Consider the following 26,819-nt stretch of genomic DNA (forward strand, 5'->3'; position numbering starts at 1 on the left):
CCAAGGTGGTCAGAAGCAGCTTGGTTTTATACATTTTAGAGAGGCAATTGGTGGGGGCGGTGGGCGGGGGTTCCAGGCTATAGGGATATAGGGATGTTCAAGTTAAGATAAAGACTGTGGAGACCAAAGTTCCTTTGATGTCTTTTAGTGGCTGTCCTTAAAGACAATAGATGACAAATGTTTCCTATTCAGATTTTAGTTAACCTCTTAAGGTTTGGGAGGGTCTGAAAGAAAAAGATGTAGTTATGTTAATAGACATTCTTTACAGATGTAAAAATTTCCCTACAAAGAACAGCTTTGCAGGGCCATTTTAAAATATGTCAAAGAAACATGTTTTGGGGTAAAATATTTTTCCTTTTCTTCCTTGTCTCATGTTATACCAGAGCCAGGTTGGAAATTAAGTCACAATACATAGGATTAAATAAACCCATCTGATGAGAATTTATGATTTGTAGGGCATGACTCCCCAGACTCCTCAGATAGTAATTTGGGCAAGATAAATAAATCAGAGTTGGTCCTCATTAATATAAATAAGATCTGGAGTTGAAACATAATAATATAATGTAATGCCGGAAATGCTCAGGTCACATTAAATGTAAATAATTTCTGTTTTAGAAATTATTTATTATTTTTTGTGAAACAGCATTTCATTCTGTCGTCTAGGCTGGAGTACAGTGGCACAACCACAGCTCACTGCAGCCTCAACTTCTTAGGCTCAAGCGACCTTCCCACCTCAGCATCCCAAGTAGCTGGGACTACAGGCACTTGCCACTATACTTGGATAATTTTTTAAAATTTTGTAAAGATAGGATCTTACTATGTTGCCCAGGCCAGTCTCAAACTTCTGGCCTTAAGTGATCATCCTGCCTTAGCCTCCCAGTGTGCTGGGATTACGGGCATGAGCCACAGTGCCCAGCCACAAATAGTTTGAATACCAATATTAAAAGGCATAAATTAGTGGAGTGGAGTGGGTTTAAAAGCATGACCTAGTTTTATACTGTCTGCAGGAAATTCACATTATATATAATGATATAGACAGATTGAAAGTAAATGGATGGAAAAAGACACATGCAAATGAAGCAAAAGCGAGAGTAGCTATATTAATAACAGATAAAGTAGGCCTTCCAAATAATTACCACAGAGGGGCATCAAATAATGATAAAAGATCATTTACCATGAAGACATAGAAATCCTAAATGTTTATGCATCAAACAACAGAACTGCAAAATGTGTGAGGTAAAATCTAACAGAACTGAAAGAAAAAATAGACAATTCACAATGATGGTTGGATATTTCAATACCCCTTTCCAAAACTGATAGAAGAACTAGACAGGAGTTTAGCAACAATGTAGAAGAACTCAATAACACCATTAACAAAAAAGATGTAGTTAACATTTATAGAACCTTATGCCCAACAAAAATAGAATATATATTATTTTCAAGTGCCTACAGGACACATATAAAGACAAGACTATATCCTAGACCGTAAAAAAAGCCTCATAAATTTTAAGATTCAAATTGTATGGAGTGTGTTCTCTGACCACAATAGAATCAAACAAGAAAGCAATAACAGAGCAATAACAGCTGCCTTCAGCAGCTGTGGACTGCTGTAGCAAAATAACATAAATTGGGTGCTTTGAACAATAGATGTTTTTCTAACAGTTATGGAGGCTGAAGTCTAAGATTGAGGTACTGGCTATTTCGGTTTTTTGGCGACATTCTTTTTTCCTTGCTTGCCTTCTTTCTGTGTCCTCATATGTTGGAGAGGAAGGGAGCTCTGGTCTCCCATCCTCTTCTTATGAGGTACTAATCCCATTTATGAGGGATTATCCCATAACTCTTATGACCTAATCATCTCCCCAAAGCTTCAACTGCAAATATCATCACTTTGCAGGTTGGTTAGGATTTCAACATACAAATTTTGGGGGGGACATAAACCTTCAACTCATAACAGAGATAACAGAAAAATCTTCAAATCTTTAGCAAGTAAACAACATATTGCTGAATAATCAATGGATCAAAGAGGAAGTCTCAAGGGAAATTAAAAAATGGACTGGACTAGATGAAATAAAAATACAGTATATCAAATTGTGTGGCGACACAGCTGAAGTCATGATTCATTCTTTTAACATATCTGTGTCTTTATATTCAATGAGAAGGAAATGTATAGCCCTAAATGCATACATTAGAAAAGAGGAAATTACATATCAATAATCTACCTCAAGAAACTAGGGAAAAAAAGAGCAAAATAAATCCACAGGAAGCCGAAGGAAGGAAATCAATGTGATAGAAAACAGAAAAACAGCAAAGTCAATGAAACAAAAAACTGATTATATGAAAATGACAATAAAACTAAGCAAACATAAGTAAGACTGAAAAGGAAGAGAGGAGAGAAAAAATAAATTACCAATATCTGAAACAGGTGATATTACCACAGACCTTGTGTAAATCAAAAGGATAATAAGGGAATGCTACAAATAATTTTACACACATGAACTTGACGAGTTAGATGACCAATTTCTTAAAAACACAAACTACCACAATTTGCCAATATGAAACAGATAATTCGGAAAGCCGTATAACAATTAAGGAAATTTATTTTGTCACTTTAGACTCCTCCTCCCCTCAGCTCCAAATCCCCGTCCTGGATAGTTTCACTGGAGAAACATACCAAATGTTTAAAGAAGAATTAACATCAATTCTAAAACAAACAAACAAAACAAACAAACAAAAAAGACTTCCAGAAAATTAAAGAAGACAGAATACTTCCCAAATCATTTTAAGACATCAGCATTGTCTTGATAATAAAAGCAGACAAAGACAGTTCAAAAACAGAAAACTACAAAGTAAGACCAATAGCCCTCATGCATATACCAGTTACAAAAATCCTTAACGAAATATTAGCAAATAGGACTCAACAATACATAAAAGATAACTATACACAGTGACTAAGTGGGTTTTATTACAGGGATGCAAGAAACTGGTTTCCTATTTGAAAATCTATCAGTATTTTATAATTGTCAGGCCTCTAGGCCCAAGCCAAGCCATCGCATCCCCTGTGACTTGCACATATACGCCCAGATGCCCTGAAGTAACTGAAGAATCACAAAAGATGTGCAAATGCCCTGCCCCGCCTTAACCGATGACATTCCACCACAAAAGAAGTGAAAATGGCCAGTCCTTGCCTTAAGTGATGATATTATCTTGTGAAATTCCTTTTCCTGGCTCATCCTGGCTCAAAAAGCTCCCCCACTGAGCACCTTGTGACCCCCCACTCCGGCCCGCCAGAGAACAACCCCCCTTTGACTGTAATTTTCCTTTACCTACCCAAATCCTATAAAACGGCCCAACCCTTATCTCCCTTCACTGACTCTCTTTTCGGACTCAGCCAGCCTGCACCCAGGTGAAATAAACAGCCATGTTGCTCACACAAAGCCTGTTTGGTGGTCTCTTCACATGGATGTGCATGACATTTTGGTGCATGACTCGGATCAGGGGACCTCCCTTGGGAGATCAATCCCCTGTCCTCCTGCTCTTTGCTCCATGAGAAAGATCCACCTATGACCTCTGGTCCTCAGACCAACCAGCCCAAGGAACATCTCACCAATTTTAAATCGGGTAAGCGGCCCCCTTTTACTGTCTTCTCCAACCTCTCTCACTACCTCTCAACCTCTTTCTCCTTTCAATCTTGGCATCACCCTTCAATCTCTCCCTTCTCTTAATTTCAATTCATTTTCTGGTAGAGATAAAGGAGACACGTTTTATCCATGGACCCAAAATGCCGGCGCCGGTCACGGACAGGGGAAGGCAGCCTTCCCTTGGTGTTTAATCATTGCAGGGATGCCTCTCTGATTACTCACCCACGTTTCAGAGGTGTCTGACCACGCTGAAGGGATACCTGCCTTGGTCCTTCACCCTAAGTGGCAAGTCCCGCTTTTCTGGGGGAGGGGCAAACACCCCAACCCCTTCTCTGTTTCTACCCCTTCTCTGCTTTTCTGTGGGAGGGGCAAGTACCTCAACCTCTTATTTTTGCGCCCCCTCTTATTTTTGTGCCCTGACCTCTTTTTTGTGCCCCGATCTCTTATTTTTGCACCCCAATACCTTATTTCTGCTCCCTGACAATTTTCCTGCTTTTCTGGAGGGCAAGAACCACCAAACTCCTTCTCTCTGTGTCTCTACTCTCTCTTTTCTATGGGCTTGCCTCCTTCACTATGGGCAACCTTCCACCCTCCATTCCTCCTTCTTCTCCCTTAGCCTGTGTTCTCAAGAACCTAAAACCTCTTCAACTCACACCTGATCTAAAATCTAAATGCCTTATATTCTTCTACAATGCTGCTTGACCCCAATACAAACTCAATAGCAGTTCCAAATAGCCAGAAAACGGCACTTGAGATTTTTCCTTCCTACAAGATCTAAATAATTGTAAAATGGGCAAACGGTCTGAGGTGCCTGACGTCCAGGCATTCTTTTACACATTGGTCCCTCCCTAGTCTCTGTTCCCAATGCAACTCATCCCAAATCTTCCTTCTTTCCCTCCCGCCTGTCCCCTCAGTCCCAATCCCAAGCGTCACTGAGTCTTTCTAATCTTCCTTTTCTACAGACCCATCTGACCTCTCCCCTCCTCGCCAGGCCGAGCTAGGTCCCAACTTTTCCTCAGCCTCCGCTCCCCCACCCTATAATCCTTTTATCACCTCCCCTCCTCACACCCAGTCTGGCTTACAGTTTCGTTCCTCCACTAGCCCTCCCCCACCTGCCCAGAAATTTCCTCTTAAAAAAGTGGATAGAGCTAAAGGCGTAGTTAAGGTTAATGGTCCTTTTTCTCTATCTGACCTCTCCCAAATCAGTTAGCGTTTAGGCTCTTTTTCATCAAATATAAAAAACTTAGCCCAGTTAATGGCCTATTTAGCAGCAACCCTGAGACTCTTTTCAGCCCTAGACCCTGAAAGGTCAGAAGGTCGTCTTATTCTTAATATGCATTTTAATTTATTACCCAATCTGCTCCTGACATTAAATAAACCCCCAAAATTAAATTTCAGCCCTCAAACCCCCCAACAGGACTTAATGAACCTCGCCTTCAAGGTGTACAATAATAGAGTAGAGGCAGCCAAGTAGCAACTTATTTCTGAGTTGCAATTCCTTGCCTCCACTGTGAGACAAACCCCAGCCACATCTCCAGCACACAGCTCCAAACGCCTGAACCGCAGCTGCCACGGGTTCCTCCAGAACCTCCTGCCCCAGGAGCTTGCTACAGTGCCGGAAAGCTGGCCACTGGGCCAAGGAATGCCCACAGCCCGGGATTCCTCCTAAGCCGTGTTCCATCTGTATGGGACCCCACTGGAAATCGGACTGTCCAACTTGCCAGGCAATCACTCCCAGAGCACCTGGAACTCTGGCCCAAGGCTCTCTGACTGACTCCTTCCCAGATCATCTCAGCTTAGCAGCTGAAGACTGATGCTGCCCCATCGCCTTGGAAGCCTCCCGGACCATCACAGATGCTTTGGGTAACTCCTACAGTGTAGGGTAAGTCCGTCCCCTTCTTGATCAATACGGAGGCTACCCACTCCACTTTACCTTCTTTTCAAGGGTAACTTGCCTCCATAACTGTTGTGGGTATTGACGGCCAGGCTGCTAAACCTCTTAAAACTCCCCACTCTGGTGCCAACTTGGACAACATTCTTTTATACACTCCTTTTTAGTTATCCCCACCTGCCCAGCTCCCTTATTAGGTCAAAACATTTTAAATTATCAGCTTCCCTGACTATTCCTGGACTACAGCCACATCTCATTGCCGCCCCTCTCCCCAACCCAAAGCCTCCTTTGCATCTTCCCCTCGTATCCCCCCACCTTAACCCACAAACATAGGATACCTCTACTCCCTCCTTGGGGACTGATCATGCACCCCTTACCATCTCATTAAAACCTAATCACCCTTACCCTGCTCAACGCCAGTATCCCATCCCGCAGCACGCTTTAAAAGGATTAAAGCCTGTTATCGCTCGCCTGCTACAGCATCAGCTTCTAAAACCTATAAAGTCTCCTTACAATTTCCCCATTTTACCTGTCCAAACACCGTACAAGTCTTACAGATTAGTACAAGATCTGTGCTTTATCCACCAAATTGTTTTGCCTATCCACTCTGTGGTGCCAAACCCGTACACTCTTTTGTCCTCGATATCTTCCTCCACAACTCACTATTCCATTCTTAATCTAAAGATGCTTTTTTCACTATTCCCCTGCACCCTTCATCGCAGCCTCTCTTTGCTTTCACCTGGACTGACCCTGACACCCATCAGGCTCAGCAAATTTACCTAGGCTGTACTGCTGCAAGGCCTCACAGACAGCCCCTATTACTTCAGTCAAGCCCAAATTTCTTCCTCATCTGTTACCTATCTTGGCATAATTCTCATACATACACACTTACTCTCCCTGCTGATTGTGTCTGGCTAATCTCCCAAATCCCAATCCCTTCTACAAAACAATAACTCCTTTCCTTCCTAGGCATGGTTAGTGCAGTCAGAATTCTTACACAAGAGCAGGGACCGCATCCTGTAGCCTTTCTGTCCAAACAACTTGACCTTACTGTTTTAGCCTAGCCCTCATGTCTGCACACAGTGGCTGCCACTGCTTTAATACTGTTAGATGCCCTAAAAATCACAAACTATGCTCAACTCTCTACAGTTCTCATAACTTCCAAAATCTATTTTCTTCTCCCAACCATCGCTCAGGACAATGCTTATGCTGATAAGTTAGCTAACAAAGCAGCTAGCGTTCCAACTTCTATCCCACTCCCACCTACTCCCCCCGCTGAAACTCCACCTATCAATCTCTTACAAGGCAAATGGTTCTTAAACCAAGGAAAATATCTCCTTCCAGCCTCACAGACCCATTCTATTCTGTCATCATTTCATAACCTCTTCCATGTAGGTTACAAGCCACTAGCCCGTCTCAGAACCTCTCATTTCCTTTCCATCATGGAAATCTGTCCTCAAGGAGATCACTTCTCAGTGTTCCATCTGCTATTCTACTGCCCCTCAGGGATTGTTCAGGCCCCCTCCCTTTCCTACACATCAAGCTGGAGGATTTGCCCCTGCCCAGGACTGGCAAATTGACTTTGCTCACATGCCCCGAGGCAGAAAACTAAAATATCTCCTAGTCTGGGTAGACACTTTCACTGAATGGGTAGAGACCTTTCCCACAGGGTCTGAGAAGGCCACTGCAGTCATTTCAGACATAATTCCTTGGTTTGGCCTTCCTACCTCTACACAGTCTGATAACGGACAAGCCTTTACTAGTCAGATCACCCAAGCAGTTTCTCAGGCTTTTGGCATTCGGTGAAACCTTTATATCTTTTACTGTCCTCAATCTTCAGGAAAGGTAGAATGGACTAATGGTCTTTTAAAAACACACCTCACCAAGCTCAGTCACCAACTTAAAAAGGACTAGACAATACTTTTACCACTTTCCCTTCTCAGAATTCAGGCCTGTCCTTGGAATGCTACAGGTTCCAGCCCATTTGAGCTCCTCTGTGGACACTCCTTCTTCTTAGGTCCCAGTCTCATTCCGGACACCAGGCCAACTTAGACTGCACCCCAAAAAACTTTCATCCCTACTGTCTTCTGTCTAGTCATACTCCTATTCACCTTCTCAACTACTCATAAATGCCATGCTCATGTTTACGCTGACGGTTTACACTGTTTCTCCAAGCCATCACAGCTGATGTCTCCTAGTGCTATCCCAAACCGCCACTCTAAATTCCCTCTTAAAGTAAATAAATAATCTTTGCTGGCAAGGCTATGCTGAACCTCCTTGGGCACTCTCTAATTACATGTCCTAGGTCCTCCCAATTCTTAGTCCTTCAATACCTGTTTTTTCTCCTCCTCTTACCTTGTGTCTGCCATTTAGTTTTTCAATTCATACAAAACTACATCCAGGTCATCACCAATCATTCAATACAACAAATGTTTCTTCTAACGACCCCACAATATCATCCCTTACCACAAAATCTTCCTTCAGCTTAATCTCTCCCACTCTAGGTTCCCACGCCGCCCCTAATTCTACTTGAAGCAGCCATGAGATACATCGCCCATTCTCTCTCCATAACACCCTGCAAAAATTTTCGCAGCCCCAATGTTTCAACACTATTTTATTTTTCTTATTAATATAAGAAGGCAGGAATGTCAGGCCTCTGAGCCCAAGCCAAGCCATCTCATCCCCTGTGACTTGCACATACATGCCCAGATGCCCTGAAGTAACTGAAGAATCACAAAAAAAAAAAAGTGTAAATGCCCTGCCTCACCTTAACTGATGACATTCCACCACAAAAGAAGTGAAAATAGCCAGTCCTTGCCTTAAGTGATGATATTATCTTGTGAAATTCCTTTTCCTGGCTCATCCTGGCTCTAAAAGCTCCCCCACTGAGCACCTTGTGACCCCCACTCCTGCCCGACAGAGAACAACCCCCTTTTGACTGTAATTTTCCTTTACCTGCCCAAATCCTGTAAAACGGCCCCACCCTTATCTCCTTTCACTGACTTTCTTTTCAGACTCAGCCCGCCTGCACCCAGGTGAAATAAACAGCCATGTTGCTCACACAAAGCCTGTTTGGTGGTCTCTTCACAGGGACGCACATGACAATAATCACAGGCAGAAGAAGAAAAATCACATCGTCATGTCAATGGATACAAGAAAAGCATTTGACAAAATTCCACACCCAAAATGATTTTTAAAACTTCCAAAAAAATAATAGAGGAGAACTTACTCAACTTGATGAAGAACATCAATAAAAGAGCTACAGCTGACATATTTGTGTTGAAAGACTGAATACTTTCTCCAAAAGTTCAGAGACAAGAAAAGGAGATTCACTCTGCCCACTGTTATTCAACATCATGTGGAAAGTTCTGGCCAGTGCAATAACAGGGAAAAAAAAAAAAAAATCAAAAAAGGAAGAAGGCATTCAGATAAGAAAGGAAGAAGTGAGACTATAAGACTGACCCGTTGGCAGATCACATGATGTTTTTACGTAGAAAATCTCAGGGAATCTACAAAAGAAATTTCTAGAAGTAATTAGTAAGCTTGGCAAGGTCTCAGAATACAAGAAAAATATACAACATAAATTGTATTCCTGTACACTAGCAATGAACATGTGAATGTTTAAAATAAAAAAATACAATACCATTTGCAGTTTCTGAAACATAACAAAATATTCGATGTGAATCTGACAAAATATGTAAAAAATACAATATAATTTGCAATCCCTAAAAGGTAATCAAATACTCAGATGCAAATCTGACAAAATACATATGGGCCATGTTTAGCTTTAGCAAAACTTTAAAATACTGGTGAAAGAAATCAAAGAAGATCTAATCACATGGGAAGACATACTGTATTCATGAATTGGATGGCACTACATAATAAAGATGCCCACATGCCTCGAATTGATATAAAGGTTTAATATAATTCCTATCAAAACCTCAGCATGATTTTTATAAGTATAGACAAGATTTTTCTGGAATTTAAATGAAAGGCAGAGGAATTATAATGACCAAAACTTCTTTTGAAAAAGAAGACTAAAGTGAAATAAGTCTGTCTATCCTATTTTTAGGCTAAATTTATGCTTCTTTCACTCCATCCTCATTAACTTTTTATCATATTATACTTTTATCTTTATTCATAATTTTTTTTTACTCTACAAAATAATCATTTTGTTTGTTTACTAAGTAATTATCTCTTCTCTAGAATGTAAATTCTATGAGAGGAAGGTCTTGTGTCTTGTTTACTGCTACATTTTCGGCACCTAAAACATTTCCTTAGCACTGAGTAGGTTGGTGTTTGGTGAATATTTGTTAAATGATCTAAAGAAGGAGTTAGACATATGGAAAAGAAAAAAAATCAGCTAATAGTTTCAGTTACCTTTATTTATATTTTTATTTTTATATATTTAGAGGGTATAAGCCGGTCTCTTTCATGCTTACACTGTGTAGTGGTGAAGTTTGAGCTTTTATTATACCCATCACCTGAATAGTGAACGTTGTACCCAATCAGTACTTTGTTAACCCTCACACTCTTCTCACCCTTCCATTCTCCCACCTTTTGTAGTTTCCAGTGTCTGTCATTGCACTCTGTACGTGCAGGTGTACCCATTGTTTAGCTCCCACTTATAAGTGAGAGCATGTCATATTTGACTTTCTGTTTCTGAGTTATTTCATTTATGATAATGGCCTCCAGTTCTATCCATGTTCCTGCAAAAGACATTTCATTCTTTTTTATGCCCTAGTAGTATTCCATGGTATGTCTGTGGGTGGGTGGGGAGAAGGGAGGGATAGGAGTGTATACCACATTTTCTTTATTCAATCAACTCTTGACAGACACTCAGGTTAATTCCATATTTTTGCTATTATGAAATAACACTCATGTTATTATTGTTGCAGTAAACATATGAATGCAGATTTTCTTCTTTGTTTTTTTTTGTTTGTTTGTTTTGTTTTTTTAAACAGGGTCTCTGTCACCCAGGCTGGAGTGCAGTAGCGTGATCTCGGCTCACTGCGACCTCCACCTCCTGGGTTCGAGTGATTCTCCCACCTCAACCTCCTGAGTGACTGGGAGTATAAGCATGTGCCACCATGCCTGGCTAATTTTTGTACTTTTAGTAGAGACAATGTCTCACCATGTTGGCCAGGCTGGTCTCAAACTCCTCGCCTCAAGTGATCCACCTGCCTAGGCCTCCCAAAGTGCTAGGATTACAGGCATGAGCCACCATGACCGGCCTAATGTAATGATTTTTTTCTCTTTGAGTTTATACCCAATAGTGGGATTGCTGGATTGAACGGTAGTTCTATTTTTAGTTCTTTTAAAAAACCTCCATACTGTCTTCCTTAAAGGTTGTACTAATTTACATTCCTACAAACAGTTTATAAGTGTTCCCTTTTCTCCACAGCCTCACCAGCATCTATTGCTTTTTGACTTTTGAATAGTAGCCATTCTGACAGGTGTGAAATGGTATCTCACTATGGTTTTGATGTGGATCTCTTTGCTGATTAGTAATGTTGAACATTTTTTCATGTTTGTAGGCCACTCGCATGTCTTCTTTTAAGAAGCGTCTGTTTATGTCTTTTGCCCACTTTTTAATGGGTTATTTGTTGTTACTTGTTGAATTGTTTAAGTTCCTTATGGACTCTGGATATGTGACCTTTGTCAGGTGCACAATCTGTGAATATTTTCTCCCATTCTGTAGGTTGTTTGTTTACTCTGTAGATGGTTTCTTTTGCTGTGTAGACGCTCTTTAATTAGATTCGAGGACTTAGTCACAAATTACTTCCCAAGGCCAATATCCAAAATGGTGTTTTCTAGGTTTTCTTCTAGGATTTTTGTAGTTTCCGGTCTTAATCCATTTTGAGGTTTTTAAAAAATATATGGCGAGAAATATGAGTCCAGTTTCATTCTTCTGTCATGGCTATCCAATTTTTCAGTACCATTTATTCATTAGTGGTATGATTTGGATTTGTGTTCCCACCCAAATTTCATGTTGAATTGTAATCCCCAGTATTGGAGGAGGGGTTTGGTAGGAGGTGATTGTATCATAGGGGCAGATTTTCCCCTTGCTGTTCTTGCAATAGTGAGTTCTCATGAGATCTGGTTGTTTAAAAGTGTATAACACCTCTCATTTTGCTCTCTTCCTCCTGCTCCAGCAATGGGAAGATGTGCCTCTTTCCTCTTTACCTTCCTTCACGATTTTAAGTTTCCTGAGACCTCCCCAGCCATGCTTCCTATACAGCCTCTGGAACCATGAGCCAATTAAACCTCTTTTGTTTATAAATTACCCAGTCTCAGGTATTTCTTTGTAGCAGTATGATAATGGACTAATACAACTGGAGTATCATTTTACCAGTGTACATTTTTGTTGACTTTGTCAAAGATCATTTGGTTGCAGGTATGTGGCTTTATTTCTGGGTTCTCCATTCTATTCCATTGATCTAAGTGCCTATTTTTATACCAATACCATGGTTTTGTGGTTACTATGCCTTGTACTAAAATTTGAAGTCAGATAATATGATTTTCTAGCTTTGTTTATTTTGCTTGAGATTGCTTTGGTTATTTGGGTTCTGTTCTGGTTACATATGAATTTTAGGATTTTTTTTCTAATGCTTTGAAAAATGATATTGGTAATTTGATAGGGATTGGATTGAATCTGCAGATTGCTTTGGGCAATATAATCCTTTTAACAATATTGATTATCCAATGAGCATGGGATGTTTTTCCATGTATTTATGTCATCTACAATTTATTTCATCAGTGTTTTGTTATTATTTTTATAGAGATCTTTCACCTCCTTGTTAAATATATTCCTAGGTATTTTATTTTACTTTTGTAGCTATTGTAAATGGATTGCTTTCTTAATTTGATTCTCAGCTTAGGTTTTTGTTTTTTTTTTTTTTTTTGGTTTATAGAAATGCTACTGATTTCTGCATGTTATTTTTTATCTTGAAACTTGATAGAGCCTTTAGGGATTTTTAGATATAATACACAGCAAACAGGGATAATTTGACTTCTTCTTTTCCAACTTGGATAACATTTAATTTTTCTCTGTCCTGACTTCTCTGGTGAGAACTTCCAGTGCTATCTTGAATAAGACTGTTGAAAGGGGACGTCTTTGTCTTGTTCTAATTCTTAGAAGAAATGTTCCTCCCCCCTCCCCCCGCATAAAATATCGGCTGTGGGTCATGGCCTTTACTACGTTGAGGTGTGTATCTTAAATACTTACTCTGTTGAGGATATGTTTTTATCATCAAAGGATGTTGAATTTTATTGAATGCTTTTTTTTTCTGCATCTATGGAGATTATTGTGTGGCTTTTGTCCTGAATTCTGTTTATGTGATGTATCACATTTATTGATTTGGATATTCGAATCCTCATTACATCACACGGATAAATTCCACCTGATCATGATGTACTATCTTTCTGATGTGCTGTTGGATTTGGTTTGCTAGTATTTTTTTTTTTTTTTTTTTTTGGACGGAGTCTCGCTCCGTCACCCAGGCTGAAGTGCAGTGGCATGACCTTGACTCACTGCAACCTCTGCCTCCTGGGTTCAAGCAATTCTCCTGCCTCTGCCTCCCAAGTAGCTGGGACTACAGGTGTGCGCCACCATACCCAGCTAATTTTTTTGTATTTTTAGTAGAGACAGGCTTTCGCCATGCTGGCCAGGCTGGTCTCGAACTCCTGAGATCGTGATCTGCCTGCCTTGGCCTCCCAAAGTGCTGAAATTACAGGCGTGAGCCACTGTGTCCGGCCTTTTGCTAGTATTTTGTTAAGCGAAATACTGACATCTGTATTCATCAGGATATTAGTGGATAGTTTTCTTTTTTGTTGTTGTTATTTCCTTGTATGGTTTTGGTATCAGGGTGACACTGGCCTGATAGAATGAGTTAGAGAGAATTTCCTCTTCCTCATTTTTTTGGAATTGTTTCAGGAAGATTGGTGTTAGTTCTCCTTGGATGTTTGGTAGAAGTTGGCTGTGAATTCATCTGGTCCTTGGCTTTTTCTGTTGTTGTTAAGAGATATTTTTTATTATCGATTCAATCTCATTACTCATTATTGGTCTGTTCAGGAGTTCTGTTTTTTCCTGGTTCAATCTCCATAGGTTTTGTGTTGTCAGGAATATATTCATTTTTTCTAAATTCTCTAGTTTGTGAACATAATAGTCTTCATAACAGTCTCTGATGATCTTTTGTATTTCCATGGCATCAGTTGTAGTGTCTCTTTTTACATTTCTGGTTGTATGTATTTGAGTCTTCTCTCTTCTCTTGCTAGTGGCTTATCAATTTTGTTTATCATTTCAAAAAATTATTTTTTCATTTCATTGCTTTTTGGGTCTATTTCATTTATTTCTGCTCTGATCTTTGTTATATCTTTTGTCCTGCTTACTTTGGGTGTGGTTTGTTCTTGTGTTTCTAGTTCTTTTTTCTTTTCTTTTCTTTCTTTTCTTTTTTTTTTTTTTTTTTTTTTTTTTTTGAGACAGAGTTTCGCTCTTGTTGCCCAGGCTGGAGTGCAATGCCGCAATCCTGGCTCACTGCAACCTCTGCCTCCCGGGTTCAAGAGATTCTCCTGCCTCAGCCTCCCAAGTAGCTGGGATTACAGGCATGCACCACCACACCTGGCTAATTTTGTATTTTTAGTAGATATGGGGTTTCTCCATGTTGCTCAGGCTGGTCTTGAACTCCCGACCTCAGGTGATCTGCCCACCTTGGCCTTCCAAAGTGCTGAGATTACAGGCGTGAGCCACCGCTCCCGGCCATATTTCTAGTTTTTTCAGGTGTCATGTTGGGTTGTTAATTTGTGATAATTTTTTGATGTAGGCATTTAATGCTATAAACTTTTCTCTTAGCACTGATTTTGCTAAATAATACACATTTTGAGATACTGTGTTTTCAATTTCGTACAGTTGTTAGTTGAGGTTGTGGTGAAGTTAAGCTGGGACCTTAAACACAGAGTGAGCCAGTCTTCACACCTGATGGTGGCAGCAGTGGGGTGAGTGTGCCTATTTTTAAGCCCCAAAGTAGCTTACTCTAGCTTCAGTGTTAGTAGGTTTTTGAGGGCTAATTCTTGGGCCATTAGTTGGCTTGCTTAGAAGCTAGTAGTGGGAGCAGTGGGCCCAATGTATGGATAGAATTTGGGGCCCCTGGGAAGCTGGTGTAGTGTGGCTGATGGCAGTAATGGTGGTTAGAGCCACCCACTGTGATTCAAGCAGCCCATGTTGGTCTTGCTGGGAGATGTGATGAGTTGGACGGGCTGGTCCCTAGTCTCGCAGTCACCAACAGCAGGATGGTGGGTATTGTCCTGAGTGTGCTTAGGAGAATGTGGTCTACCCTGTCACTCTCCCAGTGGGGTGGTGGCTACAACCATGTTACCTCACACTCGGCCCCAAGGCTGGGACACAGTCCAGCATTAAATGCTCAACATGGTGCCAGCTGTGGGCTGTGACCAGAAAGGGTGGGGTCCTTCTCAGGTGAGCCGCATTGGCAAGAAGCTGCAGTGAGTGTGGCCCACTTGAGTCTTGGTCTCACAGCAGCCCCTTGCAGGGCTGTGGCTATTGTCCTAGATATGCATAGGATAGCCTGGTCTTCCTGCCCCTTCTTGACTGGGTAGCAGCTACAGCCACATCAACCCAAACTCACGCCAATGGTAGGGTGCAGCTCAGCATTAAACTCTCAAAAATGATGCTTTGGGCCTGATACCAGAGAAGGCAGAGTTCATCGCAGGCAAGCAATGTGGGCGAAAAGCTGTGAGAAGTACAGTCCATCCATGTCTCAGTCTCAATAACAGCCTGCACCAGGGCAGTAAGGAGCTTCCTGGGGATGTGTGGGAGCACCCAGTCTTCCCTCTCCCTCTTTAGAACAGTGCAGCAGCAGCCATATCTGCAGATTCTCAGTATCTCGGCTTTCAAAATAGTGCCCAGCTGTGTCTACTCCAGGTTCAGATGCCTGTGGGATTTTAGGTGGGGGCTCATTCTGTAGCAATTGTTTTATGCAACCGTTAGGCACTTCATATGTCAGGACAAAGGCCCCAGTAGGTTGAGGGTTTCCCCACAGCCAAGGTGTAAAACCCCATTTTGGAGCCTTGGGGAGTTCTCTCTTACTGTTACCCCACATCCAGGAGCCCATTCCAGCTCTCAGTTGGTTTCTGACTAGGCAAACTGCCTCAAAGTCTCTACTTACTTACTCCTGGTGCTTCTCATTTCTTCTCTGATGAATCTTAGCATTCTCTCCTAGACGATCTGTTTGAAATGTGTGTATCTACTTATTATTCTGGTTCCTCTCCATGGAGGAGGTACATCCTACCTGCATCTAGTCAGACATCGTGATTCCTCCCAACTAAGCTAGGATTTCTTTTGGGGTTTCGGTTAATTTACCACTTGTTTATATATCCCCATACATTTAGTCTTCATTTATTAGGCGTCTATTATGTACCAGCTCTAAAGCCAGATACATCAGAAGTGTTTTCTCATACAATCTTCAGAAGTGCCTCCAAGAGAGACATTATTTGCGTTTTACAGATGAGGAACCTGAGACTGTCTCTGAGGTGAGGCATCCTGCCTATATGCTCAGTTTCACAAATCTTTCATTGGAATTCAGGCCTGACTTTAGTCCCCATATTCTTGTCTCCAAACTGGCTCCTCCACTTATAGAAAGAAAACAGGCCAAAATAGTTTCAAGGACTTGTCCAAGGTCACAAGGCAAGCAAGTGGCAGTGCCTGGTAATGAATTCTAGTCTTCCTCTTCCAGTATGTTAGATGTCTCTTTTCTCTTCCCGTAGGAACTTCCTTCCTACAGGGTTCCCTTCCTACAAGAGGAGAAAAGACTAAAACCTCCCGGTTTCAATATTCCATAGTCACTCACATTTGCGGAGGTTTTATTTTCCCAAACACATTTTACCATACTTCTTTATGAGTGTTCTATAACTAACTAGTTCTCTGATAGATGTGTGTATTTATCTCTCAAACCAGATTCTAAGCTCTTTACAAATACCTATAACAGCAGAACTACTTGCTGATCACTGCATACATTTATCTGCATACATTAATCTCACTATATTAGTTAGCTATTGCTGTGTAACAAATTATCTCAAAAATCAAGTCACTTAAAACAAAAAGTATTTATTAGCCCACAGAATTGTTAAGGGTCAGAAATTCAAGAGCAGCTTAGATGTGTGGTTCTGGCCCACCCCTACAAAGTCTCAGTCAAAATGTCAGCTGGGGTTGCCAATATCTGAACGAGCTTGGATTGGGGCTGGATAGTTTATAGGCTCACTCATGTTTTGCTGGCAGGCCCCAGCCTCACTGGCTGTTGGCCAGAGGCTTTACTTCCTTGCCACATGAGACTTTCCATAGGGCTGTTGAAAACATGGCAGCTTGCTTTCACTAGAGCAAGTGATAAGAGAGAGCGAGAGACAGACAGAGGGAGAGAAAGATCTCTCTTATGATCTACCTTTAGAAGCCACATACCTCCTCTTCTGCCACATACGATTGGTCACATAGACCAATTCTGGTGCAGTGTAGGAGGGGATTACACGAGTCTTAATACCAGAAGGCAGGAATCACTGGGAACCATCTTTGAAGCTGGTGACCTACTATTTACCCATCACAGTAATCACGTGAAGATAGGAGACTTTATGTCACTGCCTGAAGGTTATACAACTTATAAGAGTAGTTGTTGATTCAGATCCAAAGTTGATATACAGACACACTAAATGTCATTTCTGGCACTCCACCTATTCATTCAGCAAATAACAAGTACCAACTCTATGCCAGATGGCTTAGGAAAAGCCACATGGTCCATACTATTATAACATTTACCTTTTGGTGGAGGAGACAGATTATAAGCAAAAAACCAATTAAACACTAATAATATACAGGTAATCTCAAACGATGGCTAGATCTCATCTGCCCCTGCTCATCCTCAAAGGCACAGGGCATGAAGTCCATGACAGAGGAAGGAATGATGGTAACTGGTAAACCCACTTGATGTACTTAGAAAGCCTTTCCCACAGGCGTGGATCAAATCTTGCCTTTAATTTGCTGTGTGATGTTGGTCAAGTCCCCTTACCTTCCTGACCCTCAGTTTCCCATCAGCAAATCATCTTGGGGAGAGAGACTGTAGGATCTGCAAGTTTGCAAAATGCTTTAACCTGAAGGGAAGTGAGTGTAGTGGACAGAGAACACCAAGCTGGGGCAAGGGAAGCCTGGCTTCACGTTCTCCACTCATGTGCTGAGGAATATGGGATGATGTTCTCTAACTTTCTGGGCCTCAGTTCTAAAGTAAGGAGGTTAGATCAGCTCTAAGCCCTGCCTTGTTCTAACTTCCTAAAACTAGACGTCAGTCAGCCAGTAAATAACAGGACTTCCTACAACTAGATGTCAGTCAGTCAGTAAATGATAGGACTTCTTAAAACTATATGTCAGGCAGTCAGTAAATGACAGGGTGGTGAAGTGGCTTGCCTATTAGTCAGTTAATAGCAACAAAGTTGGGAAGCCTGAGAAGCTCTGCCTCCATCACCACCAAACTGTGTAACCCTCTCCTCAGCTTCCTCCTCTGCAAAATGGGAATCATGATGGTACCTACCTTGTCTGCTGCAAGAAATTGCCGCAAACTCGGTGGCTTAAGATAATTATCAAGAAATTTGTTCTCTCCCAGTGCTGGAGGCCAGAAATTCAAAATCAAGGTGCTGGCATTTGATTTCTGGTGATGCTCCTTCTGGAGACTCTAGAGGAGAATCCGTGCCTGGCCTCTTTCAGGTTGTGGTAGCAGCAGCATTGATTGGTTTGTGGCCACAATGCACCAATCTCTGTTCCACCGCCAGGTCGCCTTCTCCTCTGTGTGTGTAATTTCTTTCTGCCTCTCTGTCATAAGAACATTTGTGATGGCATTTAGGCCAACCTGGAAAACCCAGGAGGGTGTCCTCAAGAGTTTTGACACAATCACATCGGCATAACCTTTACCATAGAAAGTCTCATTCATAGATTCCAAGTTCCAGGGCTTAGGACAGAGACATGCCTTGGGAACCATTATCAGCCTACCACTCTACCTCATGTATTTGCTCTAGGGATTAAATAACTTAAAACAGGTAAAGCACTTAGACAAAACCTGGAGTTTAGTGAACACATTTAAAAAACAAATGTGGTAGAGAATCATTGGGGCATGGGAAGAACTGAGACCATACCCTGCCCGGGTGTCTTCTGTTACCTGGTAGGAAGATCAGTCATTCTTTTCAACATGCTCCACCAGTCTGCAAACAGACTGAAGCCAGGTCCCAGTACCCGTAAATGGCTCCAAATGACCCTGTGACCAGGTGCCCTCTTGTCTGAAGGTGAATGTTCAGAGACAAGCAGGGGCTTCCTCTGAGCTTGTATTAATATGTACAGCACTTCACTCACATGGAAAATTTATTTTTTAAGCACAAAATGCAGCAGTTTTATAACCTTTCTGCAGCTTGACAAAGGCCATTTATAACCTACTTTCTCTGTCAGTCTTCCTGGCGCCAGTCTCAAATGTCTTGAGGAACTCTCGCATGCATTTGTAATTATAGAATCTTCTCAGGCAAAATTTAATTTCCAAGAGGGCTGACCTTTTTTTTGTTGTTGTTATTGTGGTTTTTGTAAATTAATTTTTATGTGTATGTTTTATTATTGGTGTTGTTTAGGTGACGGCGTGGGAAGCGGAGCAGGGAGTTGGCCGGTGGGGGCTCACGGTGGGAAGGCATTTTAATCAGTGATGTCCGGTGATGGATAAGGAAGGCTGGGCTCTGGGTGTTAATCTTTGTGGACAAGAAATGCCAGCAGGAGGACTGAAATAAAAACCCTGTCCCTCATTTTCTCTTCTGAAGGCAAGAGTGTTGGAACTACTTCTCCATCAGCTGGGATGGAGAAGACGAGCTCAGCCTCATCAAATGATGGAAAACTAAATTAAATCAATAGCCATCTGTCTCCACAGTATATGATTTTCCACTGAAGGAGCGCATAGCAGGTGCCAGACCCACTGACAAGAGCATTCTAGCTGAGGCCATTGAAGGTAGAACTCCTTGGAGTTTGCTTAGGGACCAGAGGATTATGGGGAGGGCTGTGCATATGGCCAAGCAGAGCACTTGGTTGTCTATAAAGGGAGGGCCTTGAATATCAGTTTACGGCAGATTCACATGTTTTAAGATTCATTTACTTATTTAAGCTGGGGAGTGATGCTATTTAGAATGAGCACTCTGTTGGCCATCTGGAGGATGGTTTTGAGAAGGCCTGACTAGAGTCCAGCAGACTGGCTAGGAGCCCTTTCCATGATGTTGTGAGTATGCAGGAATCTCACTTACAGCTCCAGGGACAAGGGTGGAGAAGAAGAGACAAATTCAAGACAGGAAGGAAGGTAATTCACATTTTATGAGTACTAAATTATGTGCCAAATTCTGAAGTAAGGTATGCACCCCCATGATCCACCTTAAGCTTCACAACTAATCTGTAGTTGTAGATATTGTGCCCATTTATTAGATGAGAACATTGAGGCTCAGAGACGGCAAGTAACTTCTCTGGGTCACGTAGTGAGAAGAGGAAAAGCTGGAAATTAAACTCATACTGGTAGAGGCTTTTAAATATATATCTGGCAACCTCCCCATGTGACCTTTCTAACAGTAGACCCTATAGGGCAGTAACAGTAGAAGCAATAATGCATATGATCCCAGCAATGTCAATATTAACAGCAGCTGACATTTGCTGTGCTGTTGCTGTGTGAGCCAGTGTTCTCAAAACTTTGCTGACATTATCACTCTTCATTCTCACAAAGCTATAAGAAGATAGTCACAAAAGTCCCATTTTACAGGTGGGCATGCTGAGGTTCAGAGAAGTAAAGGGACTTGTGGAACTTGTCACAAAGCTATTAACTGACCAAAGGAGACTGAATACCTTTCTATCAATCCCTGACACATGTCTCTTCCAGGAGGGAGGAGAGGGCATGATGGGGCCTACAACCTCCCAAGCCATAACCACCCTGTTGCCCTCTCTCTGAGCAGTGCCCCGAGGACCTGAAACCGATGAAGGATGGCTCCGGCTGCTACGACCACTCCAAAGGCATTGACTGCTCTGATGGTTTTAATGGCGGCTGTGAGCAGCTGTGCCTGCAGCAGACGCTGCCTCTGCCCTACGATGCCACTTCAAGCACCATCTTCATGTTCTGCGGGTGAGTCTGTGTCCCCAAGGCCCAGGTGCCCCATTTACAGAAGTGAGGGATGCATGGGAAAATGATCAGACACTACAACTCAGCAAGGCTGAACCTTGACCTTCGATAGAATGACCTTTCTGCCTTTCCTGTTTTAGCCCAAGAACCAAAAGCCAAAAGTATAACCTTCTGTTTGGGTGGGTTAAAAACGAAAAAAAAAAAAAATGAGAAAAATAAATATTGGGTTAATAAATGTAACCCATGCCCAGGCCTCATCCTAGAGCCAGGAGCTTTTTCCTGCTGAAGCCTCCTGCCCTTCTGAATCTACCTGTATGGCCCTAGTCAGCGCAGTTTGGAGACAAAAGCAGACGTCTTGAAGGTAGTCACAAAGGTTTCAGGTTTGGTGCATAAAAGCACAGGCTAAGCCCCGGCTTCAAGCTCAGTTTCAGCAGGAATGTAACAGTGTGAGTGCAGCGTTCAGCTTTTCTGTGTCCTCATGTCCATATCTGTAAGGACAATTCATTGGAGGAGGGGAAGGCTAAAGGAAACAATGCAAGTAAAGCTTGTAGGGCAGCGCTGGCTCTCGAAGGACTCAAGCTGAGTTTTGAAATAAGTTTGAGGCTAAAAGGGGAACATGCTGGGACTAACTTGCTGAGTGACCTCCGACAAGTCATGTTCTCTGTCTGGGACACAGTTTGACCATCTGTGAAAAGAGATCTTTGGGAAGGATGGCTGACGTTTCTTCCAGCTTACCTTGCTTTCCATTTGAAGACTACAATGGCCATTACCTCTGCTTTTGACAGCACCTTGCATAGCATTTGGTCCTCAGTAATCACTCAAGAAAATAGACTTTTTTCTTCTCCTCTCCATTCCCTTTCTGATTATGTCTTAGTATTAGAATATTTGCATATCCTTTGACATTCTGTGACTCAGAAAAATAATCTTGTACTCGTGGAAGAAGTACATTTAATGCTCTCTTTACTAAGAGAGAAAAGCAGAACAGGACATTTAACAACCTTTTCAGTCCTATGTTTCACAAATAGGGGGTGAGCGTGGGCATGGGTTTAATTTCAGTTTACCAGAAAAATTAATTTAACTTCTACGATTCTAGTGCGTAGAGTCCAGTTTTTCTTTGAGGGCTTATTTCAAGGTCTCCTTTCCTGCCCTAGTTGCACTTAGGGCTGCCAGTGCCTTTGTGCAGGTATAGAAGCAGCTCACTGGAGGCCCTAGATATGTATCAGTAAAATAAATAAGAAATAAATTAGGGTATGCAGACCTGAATTTATAGAGATCTCTCCTCAGCTTAAGTGACTGCAGGGCAGTGTTGAGTAAATTATGCATGGCTTTAGATCTGCAGGCTGCATACAGAATCAGCCATGTTTTTGTCATTGTTATTTTTCTCTCTGTGTGTTTGGGACGGGGTGGGGGCTGTTCTTCTGTGGCAAATAACAACAGTAACAGCAGCAGGAGCAGCAATAATGGATTTTGACATCAGAAACTATTACCACCTTCCATCCACAGCACACTACAGGGAACCGTGGATTCAAAAGACACGAATTCTAATCCTAGCTCTGCCACTCTCTTAGGGATAAGGCAAGCCTTTCAAGACCCCTGACCTTCCATTGTCTCACCTGTAAAATTTTTATACCTACTTTAATATAATGATAATTCTGAAGAGTGAAAGTATTTCGTATTTGTTACCCTCTGAAGGTGAAGAAACATGCCCAAGGTCATATGACTACTGATGTGGCTCGATATCTCCTTGCTGTGTGACCTTGAGCAAGTTAATTAATGTCTCTGTGCCTCAGTTTTCTCATCTGTAAAACAGGGATAATAGTAATATCTGTCTATAGAGATGTTATAAGGACTAAATATATTACCATTTACATTAACATTTGTGAAATGCTTTGGAACAATGCCCTGCAGAGTTAGCACTGTATGTGTTTGTTAAATAAATTAACTTAAATGATTCTAATAACATTTGCTAGTGACCTGATGCACTAGACGGGACTAATCAATGGGCAAAACCTGGAAGCATTCCCTTTGAAAACTGGCGCAAGACAGGGATGCCCTCTCTCACCATTCCTATTCAACATAGTGTTGGAAGTTCTGGCTAAGGCAATCAGGCAAGAGAAAGAAATCAAGGGTATTCAGTTAGGAAAAGAAGAACTCAAATTGTCCCTGTTTGCAGATGACATGATTGTATATTTAGAAAACCCCATTGTCTCAGCCCAATAAGTTGCTGATAAGCAACTTCAGCAAAGTCTCGGGATAAAAAATCAATGTGCAAAAATCACAAGCATTCTTATACACCAGTAACAGACAAACAGAGAGCCAAATCATGAATGAACTCCCATTCACAATAGTTTCAAAGAGAATAAAATACCTAGGAATCCAACTTACAAGGGATGTAAAGGACCTCTTCAAGGAGAACTATAAACCACTGCTCAGTGAAGTAAAAGATGACACAAACAAATGGAAGAACATACCATGCTCATGGATAGGAAGAATCAATATCGTGAAAATGGACATATTGCCCAAGGTAATTTATAGATTCAATGGGGATGGTAGCCATCCCCATTAAGCTACCAATGACTTTCTTCACAGAATTGGAAAAAAACTGCTTTAAAGTTCATATGGAACCAAAAAAGACCCCGCATTGCCAAGACAATCCTAAGCCAAAAGAACAAAGCTGGAGGCATCATGCTACCTGACTTCAAACAATACTACAAGGCTACAGTAACCAAAACAGCACAATACTGGTACCAAAACAGAGCTATAGACCAATGGAACAGAACAGAGCCCTCAGAAATAATACCACACGTCTACAGCCATCTGATCTTTGACAAACCTGAGAGAAACAAGAAATGGGGAAAGGATTCCCTATTTAATAAATGGTGCTGGGAAAATTGGCTAGCCATAAGTAGAAAGCTGAAACTGGATCCTTTCCTTACTCCTTATACGAAGATTAATTCAAGATGGATTAGAGACTTAAATGTTAGACCTAAAACCATAAAAACCCTAGAAGAAAATCTAGGTAATACCATTCAGGACATAGGCATGGGCAAGGACTTCATGTCTAAAACATCAAAAGCAACGGCAACAAAAGCCAAAATTGACAAATGGGATCTAATTAAAGTAAAGAGCTTCTGCACAGCAAAAGAAACTACCATCAGAGTGAACAGGCAACCTACAGAATGGGAGAAAATTTTTGCAATCTACTCATCTGACAAAGGGCTAATATCCAGAACCTATAAAGAACTCAATCAAATTTACAAGAAAAAAACAAACAACCCCATCAAAAAGTGGGCAAAGGATATGAATAGATACTTCTCAAAAGAAGACATTCATACAGCCAACAGACACATGAAAAAATGTTCATCATCACTCACCATCAGAGAAATGCAAATCAAAACCACAATGAGATACCATCTCACACCAGTTAGAATGGCATTCATTAAAAAATCAGGAAACAACAGGTGCTGGGGAGGATGTGGAGAAATAGGAATACTTTTACACTGTTGGTGGGACTGTAAACTAGTTCAACCATTGTGGAAAACAGTGTGGCGATTCCTCAAGGATCTAGACCTAGAAATGCCATTTGACCCAGCCATCCCATTACTGGGTATATACCCAAAGGAGTATAAGTCATGCTGCTATAAAGACACATGCACACATATGTTTATTGTGGCAGTATTCACAATAGCAAAGACTTGGAATCAACCCAAATGTCCATCAGTGACAGACTGGATTAAGAAAATGTGGCACGTATATACCATGGAATACTATGCAGCCATAAAAAAGGATGAGTTCATGTCCTTTATAGGGACATGGATGCAGCTGGAAACCATCATTCTCAGCAAACTATCACAAGAACAGAAAACCAAATACCACATGTTGTCACTCATAGGTGGGAATTGAACAATGAGATCACTTGTACACAGGAATGGGAACATCACACACCAGGTCCTATTGTGGGGAGGGAGTGGGGGGAGGGATAGCATTAGGAGATATACCTAATGTAAATGATGAGTTAATGGGTACAGTACACCAACATGGCACATGTATATATATGTAACAAACCTGCACATTGTGCACATGTACCCTAGAACTTACAGTATAATTAAAAAAAAAAAAAAAGGATTGTGAAAGTGTCAAAGAAGACTGAATGGGTGAGAGTGTGTAGTGAGCTGTTAAAACCCATCCAAACGGTAATAAACAGGACAAAAGAAACAAAACCCAGGCATCCTAAAACCAACTGCAGTTTCAGCAGGATTTGGAAACTGTCTATTAGGAATGCAAATGCGAAGTTACCACACTTGTTAGAAGCACTGTAAGCAATGAAAGCTATTAGCAGGTACTCGTGAGAGAGATGGTCCAGAGAGAAGTGGGATGCCATTGAATTAAGCGAGGAAAACAAAATAAACTCATTATCAAGAGGACTTTCCCAACTTGCTCAAAGCTCTATGACCTTCCTAAGAGTGTTCACGGTAGGAAAAGGTTTAATAAATCTGTTTGCAACCAGGTTAATAATAGCAGCTAACATTTACTAAGGACTTTCTAGGTACCATGACTGTTCTAAGTGCTTTGGGTACATTAGCTCATTCAATTCTCATAACAACTCTACAAGGGATGTACTATCATGATTCCCATTCTATGGTTTTTTGTTTTGTTTAAAAAAAAAAAAAAAAAAACGCAGAGTAGCTCAGTAACTGTCCAAGGTCACATATCTGATAAGTGAGGTTGTGGAGATTGAAACTTAGGTATTGTGGTTCCAGGCTCAGTCAAGACAGATCTGATGTCATTGCTGGCCTCTGGCCACATCTAGTCATTTGGTCTTTGGCAAATCACTCAATTTCTCTGAGCCTCTGCTCTTTAATGTAGAATTAGAAGTGATTGTAGCACCACTGTGAAGATTAAATGAAAGTATACATCCACAGGAGCTGTCATAGTTAAGCACTCAGTAAACCATAGTTATAATTAGTCTAATAAGTATAAAACCATATCATTTAATTATGTAATTACTGGATTTGATGTCTTGTTTACTACTTTGTCTCCAATACCTAAAGCAGTGCCTGGCATACAGTAGGTTTTAAATTAATAATTGTTAAGTGAAGTTCCTCCATTAACATGACTAAAGAAGTTTCCAGTCTGACTTTTCCAGTTGCATTTCCAGCTACGTTTCTCTTCCTAGGTTAAGCCTACTGGTTTCAGTTTCTGGAGTTTTGACAACACTGTTCTCTCTGTCTGGTGTCTCCTTCTCCTTTGCACCTCCACTGACTCCCATTTGTCCCTGGCCCTTTAGCTTTCACCTACAAGTTTCAATTCAGGCATCACTTTTTCAGCAAGCCTTCTTTGAGACCTAAGAGGCATCAGGTGTGAGATATGCAGTTACCTTGGAAGAGGATAATAATAATACCCATCCTTTCTTTCTTTTCTTTTCTTTTTTTTTTTTTTTTTTTTTTTTTTTTTTTTGAGGCGGAGTCTCGCTCTGTCACCTAGGCTGGAGTGTAGTGATGCAATCTCAGCTCACTGCAACCTCTGCCTCCTAGGTTCAAGTGATTTTCCTGCCTCAGCCTCCCTAGTAGTTGGGACCACAGGTGCGTGCCACCATGCCCAGCTAACTGTTTGTATTTTTAGTAGATATGGGGTTTCACCGTGTTAGCTAGAATGGTCTCGATCTCCTGACCTTATGATCTGCCCACCTTAGCCTCCCAAAGTGAGTGCTGGGATTACAGGCGTGAGCTACCGTGCCTGGGCAATATTCATACTTTCAAATGGATAATATTTAAATATTGACTGAATGTTGCATGGGGTTAGGGCCTATATAGAAAGGACATTTTTCCTTGTCTTTTTATTTATTTATTTGCATTTCTACTTACAAGGGAGAGGAATATTTACATTTTGTCTCAAAATCTAATTTATCCCAGTGAAATCTTGACATCTCTTGCAGACTGGACCTCTGGCTGGCTGCCCTGATTGTCAGCCTCTCATCAGTTTAAGTTCTCCAAAACGGAGTAAAACATCCTTTCTCTGGGGTCCCGCAGCCCCCATGGCTCTCCCTGTGATCGCCCCATAGCTTGGTTGATTTACCTGCGTTCCTGTCTATTCCTGTCATACTGTGAACGCCTC

The 26,819-nt window shown here is 41.4% G+C and overlaps 1 protein-coding gene across 3 annotated transcripts in view; it reads left to right on the top strand.

Moving 5' to 3' along the window:
* ASTN2 (astrotactin 2) overlaps nt 1-26,819 on the top strand; it is a 997,023-nt gene that overhangs the window by 587,551 nt on the left and 382,653 nt on the right. For all 3 annotated transcript variants that reach the window (XM_023223654.2, XM_023223656.2, XM_023223655.3), the window contains one exon: nt 20,542-20,708. In XM_023223654.2, the coding sequence (XP_023079422.1) occupies nt 20,542-20,708 (167 nt within the window). The remainder of the gene's footprint in view (nt 1-20,541; nt 20,709-26,819) is intronic.

The sequence above is a fragment of the Piliocolobus tephrosceles genome, chromosome 14 (genome assembly GCF_002776525.5).
Source record: "Piliocolobus tephrosceles isolate RC106 chromosome 14, ASM277652v3, whole genome shotgun sequence".
Taxonomy (NCBI): domain Eukaryota; kingdom Metazoa; phylum Chordata; class Mammalia; order Primates; family Cercopithecidae; genus Piliocolobus; species Piliocolobus tephrosceles.